Source organism: Sabethes cyaneus, chromosome 1 (assembly GCF_943734655.1).
Source record: "Sabethes cyaneus chromosome 1, idSabCyanKW18_F2, whole genome shotgun sequence".
In the NCBI taxonomy this organism is placed as follows: Eukaryota; Metazoa; Arthropoda; class Insecta; order Diptera; family Culicidae; genus Sabethes; species Sabethes cyaneus.
The window spans coordinates 30829416-30839584 of NC_071353.1; the positions used below are offsets into that span (position 1 = coordinate 30829416).

The following is a 10169-nucleotide window of genomic DNA, read 5'->3' on the forward strand; positions in this document are numbered from 1 at the left end:
TGAGGCTAACAAAAGCACCACCAATGAAACTTGTCTCAAAACCAACGCCATCGTACTGGAAGCAGTGCCAAACTGTGAGGTTCTAAGTGAATGAATCTGTTAAATAGTTGTCGAAAATTCAACTGAACGTGTCGGTTCAGTTTGTTTTTATTGTGAATATTGAAATAATTGATGTGAAAGTAAGAGTTACAAGTCAGACAGGGCGGTAAAAACTTCTCAGTTATTGCTTCATCTTCGTCTACGCGACGAAAAACGATCCCTTCAAGCGTCTCACGCAAGGTTAAAATGCCGATTATGACGAATTACAGTGATCAATCGCTAAGCACCGTGAGGACGGCATCCACCACTTACTCCATAACGTATTCTCAAGATGACACATTCCAGCGTTATGGGATACAATTAGCAACCATTTTTGCTGTGCTGATTTGATTCCAGTTTTACTAAATTTTTATACAAATAGCTGTAAAAATATACGACCTAAGGGGACATAAACGACAAAAAAATTAAAAAAACATCTTTTTTTTTAATTCTGATTTTGATTCTACAGCCTTTTCCGCTTATTTTGGTACTAAATTTGTAATGATCCGACCAAGGGAAGTGGCTGAAAAACAATCATACACATAAGCATTCCAGTACGGCGTGGAACAACTTCGACGAAATAAAACGCCGCTCCTGAAAAAACACGATTTTATGTACCTTATGTACCTTTTTCTCAGAAACTACACAGCGTATTGGAACAAACTTTTTTTTGTTTTGTTGGTAGATGTTTGGAACAGGCTTTTGTAACTTTTGAGAAAAGTTTCTGAGAAAAAGGTACATAATGTTTACAAATTCTGTTCCACGCCGCACTGGACGGTTGTGTATGACGGTTTTTCGGCCACTTTTCGTGGTCGGATCATTACAAAATTATTATCATGATAAGCGGAAAAGACTGTCGAATCCAAATCTGAAATAAAAAAAAAATATGTTGACCTAATTTGTGGGGATGGTGTCCCATAACACTGCAGTCTGTCAGATTCTTAACAAATATGAATTTAGCATGTTGTCTTAATATGGGCCAATCGATGCCGTAATGAATCATGACTCAATTTTTTGGATTATCTTCAAATAACAAACAACCGCTTTTGGTATAGAGTTTAGCTTTGGTGTCGTTGACAACCATGTCAAAGTAATTTGCCTTATTTCGAAGTAACGAATTTCTTGTATCGAGTTGTTTTATATCGAGGTTGTCTTATGTCAAGATCGTCTTACATCCTTAGTATCTTAGTCTTAGTATCATTGTAGTGATATTGAAAATAATCATATATTTTTTTAATATACCAGACGTTATTTTCAATAATTCTTAAACTTAAATCCTTCATCAAGAGGTATTATTTTTCAGTAAAATTGTTTTATGAAAAACATAAACCTTTTGCAAATTGCAATCTCGATAAAAAGATGAAAATCAGAGCATACAAAGTTGTACTAAAACTCTGTATATCACTGTTTAATTATTTGATCTTTTCGAGATATGCCTACATAGTCTTACTTATGAGTAATGCATTTCATTTTAAGCAGCTCCAAGCAATTCAACAGATTTCCGCACAACTGCACGAATGACTGTTTTTCAGGCTATTGCCAGTGTCAAATAGTTTTTGTTCTCGCTTGCTATCATCTAGCAGCGAAGGGAGCACAGCGATTATCTCTGAGAGACAAAAAAAGTTATGTACGAAATGAACATACAATAAGCAACGATCTAGGTTTGACTGCGTCAAATGTAGGTATATGTGTCATGTTGGTCACTCAGACCGGAAGTAAACCACGCATAAACCAGGACATATAGAATTATGACATTATTTTCATAAATAGGGGAATATCGTTATGGTTGGGCCTCCTAATGGCGTTAGACCATAACTGTAATTTTAAAAAGAATTTTGGAAATCTAAATACATCACTGCAAAGGTCTATAAATAAGGTTTATTTCGAGAAAATCACGAGATCATCGCGTAAAAATTAATAAATTTGTAGGTTTTTATAAAGCGAACAAAATTATTGCCTAGGTCGGTCAATGTTGTACCGTGGATCCCCGTTCGTTTGACTGTTTTTAATCTGAACACTTTTTAATTTGCACCCCGTTGGTTTGCACGACGTGCAAATTAAAAATGATTCAAATATCATTCTCAACATGACATCATTTGCTCATGCAGGCAATGCGCATAAACGCGATTGGTTTGTATTGATCTAGCGTGTTTAATCTGTTTCACATTGCGTTTTCCCAACGATTATGATAGAAATCCGATCGAAGAATGAAATATTCGCTGCTTCCAACTTCCAACTGAATCAAATCACCAAAACAATAACAAAGAGTAGGGTGACCAGTTCACACCATTTCCAGCATATTTAGGGTTGCCAGTTGTTCAAATTAAAAACTAACCTCGTTAGTTTGCATGAGGAATCGTTCAAACGAACGGGGGTCCACTGTATAGGACAGTAGCAATATTATCTATCATGTGTGCCATGTTTGGTGGTGGCTTCAGGAAACAGCCATCTTGTCACTCCTTTAGTATGATGTTGTGAAACGATTTGCAGAACGTTTATCCATCGCACAATGGGGCAGAGAGTTTTGTTTTGAGTTTTTCGTAGAGTTTTGTTGTCTTCAGCAACATAATTTGTTATAAAATTTCGCATCTTTTTGTAAATTTTAAGTAGTTATATTTTTATTCCTATAGATGGTGTTGAAGTCTGACATTTTCAATAATGACTTTGAAAATGTTGTGTCTTCAGAAAAGTTGTTTGTTCTGTAAAGTTACGTAAAGTTACTGAACATACCAAAATTGTAGGACTTACGGGAATCAAGTTATAAATATTTGAAATACTCAAACACATTTTTTTTCAGTGTGTAGTCGAAATTGGTAGTCAGACGATCTCCTATACAAATTATACATACCTATGCAATCTGTATATCAAGTGTAATTTAGTATTGTTATTCTGGTATAGGGTAAATCAACCGTTTGTGCACCTTTCTATAAATTATTTTGAACTCGTAAGGCTAAACACCCAACCAATGGCACTTACAATATTAGTAACTTTCGAATAAGCCTAAATATATCAATTTATACTACAAATCTCTATATTTTACATATTTTTTGAAACAGATTGGAATGTCCATTTTCCTTTTATTTTGCATGGAGAGGGTACGCTGATGGCGACATTTTTTGCATTATTAACCGTATAATGGACCCTCACTTGTTGAAAATGTCGATTTTAAAGCATTATTAATGAAATGCAGCCAAAATTTTATGAACTCAAATGTGTGTTATGTTTAGTATGTTTTGTTTCATGTCAGTTGTCATGTTTCATTCTCAGTCAGTCAGTCATGTTTCATTCTCAGAAATAAGAAGTATAAGCTAATAAATACCGAAATTTTATCCGAGGGTTCATTACCAGTAAAGGGTTCACTATATAGGTTAACTTACCCTACCATCTGCTTTAGTGCATATTGATATTGATTGAAATAGCAATATCATTGAGATGCTGTCAATATCAAGAATGTTTAATATTAAGTGCTGAACAATTATTGTATGATTTAATAATTGAGTTAGATAATATCAATGAAAATGATAATATTTGACTTTTTAATTTCAGGCATTCAATATCATCAGCGTCTTAGTGATATTGATATTGACAGCACCATTCAATACGTGATAGAACCTAGTGAATGAGCTCGTCACTATCAAAATAATTTTGACGGATTGAACTGAAATAAACCTTCCGCGGGTTCAGCGCATTGTTTTCTTTTTCGATTAGTATGCTATGATACCGATTTTGACTAATAGTTGCATTAATTTTCATCGGAATTTTGATATTGAAATTGTAAATTCGCAGCCATGATCCTAACTAGCAAGAGAATTCGCAGGGTAGTGTCAGGCGGACTTTATGGGGGCCCATGCTACCACGGTTCAAATTTTTACGCTCCGGCAAATCCTCCAAAAATGTCGAGAGTACAACGTGCCCATGCATGATATTTTAGAAGATTTCAAAGCAGCAACCGATACAGTTGAACGCGAACAGCTATGGCAGACAATGCACGAGTACGGGTTTCGAGTACAAACTGACGCGGCTAACCTGAAGCGAATGATGTGCTACGTGCGCGTTTCGGGGACACTCTCCGAATCGAACACCAAATATCTGGTAGGAAGAGGCTACAGAGAGTAAGAAACGTCTGCCTCCCACGGACAGTGGCCATTGAAGGCGATGAATTGGAAGTGGTTGATGAGTTCGCATATTTATGATCTCTGGACACCGCCGACAAAAATACGAGTAAGGAGATCCAATGACGCATTAAAGCTGGAAATCGAGCCTACTTTTCCTTTCGCAAGACGCTTAGATCAAGGAGCATACGCCGCCGCACAAAGCTGACGTTGTACAAAACGCTAATCAGACCGGTAGTCCTCTACGGGCTTGAGACAGTAGCTTCTTTTACGGAAGACATGTGCACTTGCCGTATTTAAACGAAAGGTGTTGCAAACTCTTTTTGGCGGAGTACAAATGCAAAGCGGAGAGTGGCGGAGGCGTATGAATCACGAGCTACAGGCACTGCTTTGAGAGATTCCCATCGTGCACCTGGCGAAAGTTGGAAGACTACGGTGCGCCGGCCACGTCGCAAGGATGCCGGACGATTGTGCTGTGAAATCCGTTCTCTTCAAAAACCCCTCCGGCTCCTGAAATAGAGAGGCCAAACTTTCTAGATGGCTCGACCAGGTTGAGGCCGACTTGAGTGTGTCGAGACGCGTAACGAATTGGCGACGAGTATCCCAGGACCGAATGTAATGGAGTGGAATTCTTGGTACGGCAAGAGCCACCCCGGCTCTCGACTGGTAAAGTAAGTAAATAATTGTATTATTTTAAGTTTTTTGTTATTTTCCTTTCCGTTTTGCGTTTTTTTTCTTCTCTTTTTCTTTTTTTTCGTTTCAAGTTTTTGCCTTGTTATATTTTTTTTTTTATCTCTTTTACTTCTCGTTTTTCGTCTTCGTTTGTTCCGTTTTTTTTATTTGATGTCCTATTTTCCGTCTTTCCTGTCACGTTTATTCTGTTTATGTTTGTCTCCCACTTTTCATCATTTTCTCTTCCGTTCTACCTTTTTCTTTAACCCGTCTTTCCTGTTGATCGTTTCTTCTTTGTCTGTCCTATTTTCCCATTGTTTGACCCATTTTTTCCTTTTATGTTTCGTTTGACCTTTGATATCGTTTTCATCATTTCTTTTGTTTCATTTCTTTTCTTTGGTCTATTCTCGCTTTGCTTTCGGTTTCTCGTGTTTTCTGTTCCATTCCTTGTCTCGTTTTCCTCTTTTTTCTCTCGTTTTTTGCCTTTTTGCTGTCTGTTTCATCTTGCTCTCTTTATTCTCTTCTTTTCCTGTTCCGTTTTTCACCCATTCGCAGAGTCCTGATTTTCGTGATCTGTGTTTTCGTTTTTTTCTTCCTTTGGCGTTGATTGGTTCCTTTTTTTCGTTTTCAGCCTTTTTTCCTCTTTTTCTGATTGTTTTGTCATTTTCTGTCCCGATTCGACTTTTTCGGTTCTGATTTTCGTCATTTCTCACTTTTCATCACCTTTTCTATCTCGTTTGTCTTTTTTGTCTGCTCCGTTTTTCCTCTTGTTATATCCTGCTTTTTGATCCTGCCGTTTTGATTTTTTTCTTTTTCTATCCAGTTTTTCCCACTTTTGGCGGTCGTGTTTCTCGATTTTCCTGTTCCCGTATTTGCTCTTTTTCTTTTTCTCTTTTTCTATCACGTTTTTTACGTTTTCTGTCCAGTTTATCATTTATCTTTTTTTTTGTGTTTACTTAATTTACGGTTTTTTCTTCTTTTGCCTTCCGTTCGGGTGTAATTTTCCGTCCAGTCTCCTCGTTTTACCTGTTTTACTCTGTTTTGTTTTCGATTATATTCACTTTAACAGCTGGAGTCACTCGTGTGACTTCTGCGGGGTTGAGATCTGAACCCGGGTCCTCGGCGCGAGAGGCGTGGATGCTAACCAATACACCGGGACTGACTCCTTTTTCCACTTTTTGTTTCTTCTATGTTTTGTCCTCCCTGGCACTCTGTAATATTTTTTTTTCTTGCCGTTTTTTTTTTCGTGCCAGTTTTTATTCTTTTTCTCTCTGACGTTTTTTCTCTTTTTCTATTCGCTTTGTCAAGTTTTCCTTTGTGATCATTTCCCCATTTTTCTCTTCCTGTCCCATTATTTCTGTTTGTTTCTTTTTCTAGAGAGCAGTAGGAGACGGGCTGAATCTAGATTCATCACCCAAGTAACAATTCCAAGTTTTATTACGTTCGAACAGTGGTTTTCATGACCAATTTCATAAAACCGCTAATAAAACTATGAGCTCCACCAGAACTTTCTGATGACCGCTATAAAACTGCTTTCTGACCAAGTGGCCCACTCCTCAAAATGTTTTCATAACCGCTATAAGAATCAGGTTATAAACTCAAGTAGTCATATCACGCTCTGCTGAAAGCAGCAATAAAACCGGTTAAGCTTTCGCTGCTTGACAGCCATCGCCATAATTTAAAAAAGCTTTTCGCTTTTCTGGCATAAGCAAAATAAGTTCGCTAGGTTTGTCATATCCCATAGAATATTTATTAAATTTTAAGCAATTTCGTTGATTTGCAGCACGTGCGCATTTAATTTCATCGTGCATATTGATGTGATAGGTCGATAAAATCAGCGAGCCACTGAAATTTTGGAATTTTCGAAAACTGGTTGTTTTAACAAATTAAAAATATTCAGTTGGTCCCAATTTCTAGCAAAATTGTTTTAGTTGCTTCCTCTGACAGGAAAACCGATTGATAATAACTTTCTTTCTGCAAAACACTTTGCTCTGATGAATTTTTGTTTGCGAGCTAAAACAAAATACTAGAATATGGCTTCGCATAAAAAAATGATTTTGGTTATTAACTTTGGTATTCATTACAATAGCAGCAAAAAACTGTTTGGTCAGGGTGTTACCGTTTTAATAGCTCTATAAAACTAACAACAATGCGGTTTGCAATTTTGATTGGTGCGCCATTTTGTATTGCTACGCCATACTTATGGTAAGTTTATTAGAGACGTGGTGCAGCCAACAAGTTTTCACGTGGTAATATAAGCAACCACAATAAATTTGCTTTATCAACAGTTTTATTATGGTTTTCTAGCTAGCTATAAGTGTGTTTGGACTCGTATCCTCTTGGTATTGCGCAATACCACAATAAACCCAAAGGTAATGATTAATACTGCAATAAAACCTTTATAAAATTCAAGTAAAACCAAGTGGCTTAAGAATTGTTACTTAGGCAGTAGTCCATCTTTGAATATGCTAAGAACATGTACTAACATTTCCATAAAAAACTGCTTGCTCTACGTTATTTGGTTCATGCGATATGAATTTTTGAATTTGGAAAATATTTAGGAAAACCAAGTGTTTCGACCACAACTCAGGAACAACAGAAAATGACAACAAAATATTTCCAAAAAGTTCCATGAGACAGAACTTAATTTTTCTGACTTTTTATTGAACTTTTTCACCATCACCTAAAACTTGGATTTAAAAATGGTAATGAACTGGTTTTAAATTGGACTTGAAACTGGACTTGAAATTAGATTTGAAATCGGTGTTGAAATTGGGTATGAAATTAGAATTGATTTTAAACTTGAAATTGTGCTTAAATTTAGCTTGAATCTAAACTTGAAATTTAATTTATAAGTGGATTTGAAGCAACTGGAACTATTTTTACGCAATTAATTTTCTTAACGCAAAAATAGTGGCCGATTAAATTAAAAACTGCGGACTTTTGGGTTACAAAAATTATTTTGTTTTACATTAAAATTTTGCAGGCGAAAGTGGAGCCTGGAAAATGAAAGCAAATTTTACTAAATTTCATAAGTTCCATTTTGACGAGATTGATATATCAACGGGAGATACAATTTACTGATATATTTGTGTCATCAATCTGACAATCTGGGTTCCTGCTACAAAGGTGCAATAAGCTGGTATGTTTATGGCTCGTTTAGTTGCATATTAGCTCATTTCAACGAGGTTTGAGACCTTTTTGATCTTAAACCTTAAATCTCTTGAGAATTGTAATCAATTTGGTATTGACATGACAACCGCTTTTAAGATATCTTTGTTCACATACTAACTCATTTTGGTTGCAAGATGTACTTGTACATATACCGATGTAGAATTAGATTATTTTCTATGAGAAAGTCAAAAAATCCCTTTGATAGGATGACAACACGTTATTAAAATTTCCATTCTCTCTCTTAGTTAGGGATCGCTAAAAGTTCTAAATTCATTAGAAAGAGCTGATGCTATAATCCTACCGAAATTAAACTTCTCCCTAGTGAAATATGAACAGTAACCATCACTTTATCCAGACGGAGGGAACAATTTGCTAGGTGCTGCTAAGTCTAAAAATAGCACTTTAGTCTTCCATGAATAATTCATTACACTAAATACATAGTTTTGTTGAATAGTACCTATAGGAACAGAATGAGTCACGTAGCTGCACAAGTTTTATCATATTCCAATGAAATTACTGACACGCAGATCGTAATTCACAAGTTATCTTATCTGGTTTCCGATGGACGACCTCATTCCGGGTTTCAGTGTTGGATAATATCTATACAGTGCATCACACTTTAAATAACAGAAAACCTTCGGTGAGAGCTTTCACCTCGTCAACATTTTTATTTCATTTTCAGTTTTACACAGCGAGCAAAAAAAGGCACTCAGATTTGTAACCTACCAAGGATCCGGTGTGCTGCATTGAACTTGAACTCTCTGTTTGTCCCGTCTTTAGCGGTACAAAATGTTTGTTTGAATTCATAGCGCCGACAGCCAATGTGCTCAATTGTTCAGTTAATCACTGTTAGCTGCACGGGCAGGCATCACGCGTATTGAATTTGATCCAGGAAAGGAACCTATTGACACGGGCGTAAATTCCCGGATATCTAGGTCGTGCACAGCCATATCCATATGAAACAACTCCGGCCACAATGTATTTGTTAGTCGCGGGATCTATCACGTGCAGGGGACCTCCACTGTCACCCTGACAGGAATCTTTGCCTCCCTCGGGGACGCCTGCGCACAGCATATGATCGTTTATTTGAAAGCCATAGTAGCCGCTCTGGTTCTTGCAATCCTCATACGACAGGATCGGCACGTTGAGTTCTTGAAGCGTTCCCGGAAACGAGCCATCAGCCAATTTACCCCAACCGGTCACGATACTCTACGAGAAAAATATTTCGTATTTCATCATTACCGAAAACAAACCAAACTAAAAAGCACTTACATTATAACCCTCATAGGTTGGTCCCTCCAGAGGCAAACAAACTGGATAGAGCAGATCGCCCAGCGGTACCGTTGCGTTTAGCTTCAATAGGGCTACGTCATTTGTGATAAAAACCAAGGCGTTTATAAACCAGTTGGTCATAATGTATGAAACACGTCGCTCGAATGACTCTGGGCCCGGGTTGCGACGATCGTGCAAGAGAAATTTCACCGAAAACAAACTCCTATCCGTATTGAAGACACAGTGGGCCGCTGTCAGTACGTAAAGTTCGTTGATAAGCGATCCACCACAGGTGAATTTATTTTTATAGTACAGGGCAACCATCCACGGGTACTTGTGTTCTTCAGCTTCCTGACCACCGATAACCCGAGAAGAGTTAGAATTTATACCGCATGCTGAAAATACATTATTGGTTCAGTAACACAAACAGTAAATTGTATTTTATTGGTTAACAAACTGCAAGCTTGACAGTTTCGGGCTTCTGCCCGATAGGCAAACACGCTTATGATGGGAAGGCCAAAAATGGTAGTTATCCAAGTAAGCCATCCGCGGTTCGACGAAGGTGCTTTCCAGACAGTCGGTTCACCCGAGGGTAGCTCCAGAATAGTTTCAACCGGTCCCGCTATAGCGTTCTGCAATGACAAAACCAAATATAAATAACTGTTAATGGCCGCTGATCGTTTGCTTTGTAATTAACACTTTGAGGGAAAAATTAAAAGCTCAAATAGTTACGTTTTCTCGTGATCCCAATAGACCGAGATGATTCGCGGTAACCGGAAGTAATGTTCGCCAGCAAATGACATCGCTGGTTAGCAGGAGCGAAAGTAGCACCGGTAACAGGTTGCGTCCAATCGACGCCAT

General features: G+C 37.5%; 1 protein-coding gene across 1 annotated transcript; it reads right to left on the minus strand.

The window, feature by feature from the left end:
* Positions 1–8885: 8885 nt before the first annotated feature.
* LOC128745524 (trypsin-1-like) lies at positions 8886–10169 on the minus strand. The gene is made up of 4 exons (XM_053842599.1): positions 10041–10169; positions 9766–9940; positions 9309–9703; positions 8886–9245 (listed from the first exon to the last, which is right to left on the minus strand). The coding sequence occupies exons 1-4, from the start codon at positions 10167–10169 to the stop codon at positions 8886–8888; spliced, it is 1059 nt and encodes a 352-aa protein (XP_053698574.1).

Bases quoted from the DNA above. Each gene is read 5' to 3' on its own strand.
- LOC128745524 (XM_053842599.1), bottom strand. From the start codon at position 10,169: ATGGCGTCGATTGGACGCAACCTGTTACCGGTGCTACTTTCGCTCCTG. The intron at 9,704-9,765 runs GTTTGTTAACCA...ATGTATTTTCAG, and splicing joins CCGAAACTGTCAAGCTTGCA to CATGCGGTATAAATTCTAAC. The intron at 9,246-9,308 runs GTAAGTGCTTTT...TTTTTCTCGTAG, and splicing joins CAACCTATGAGGGTTATAAT to AGTATCGTGACCGGTTGGGG.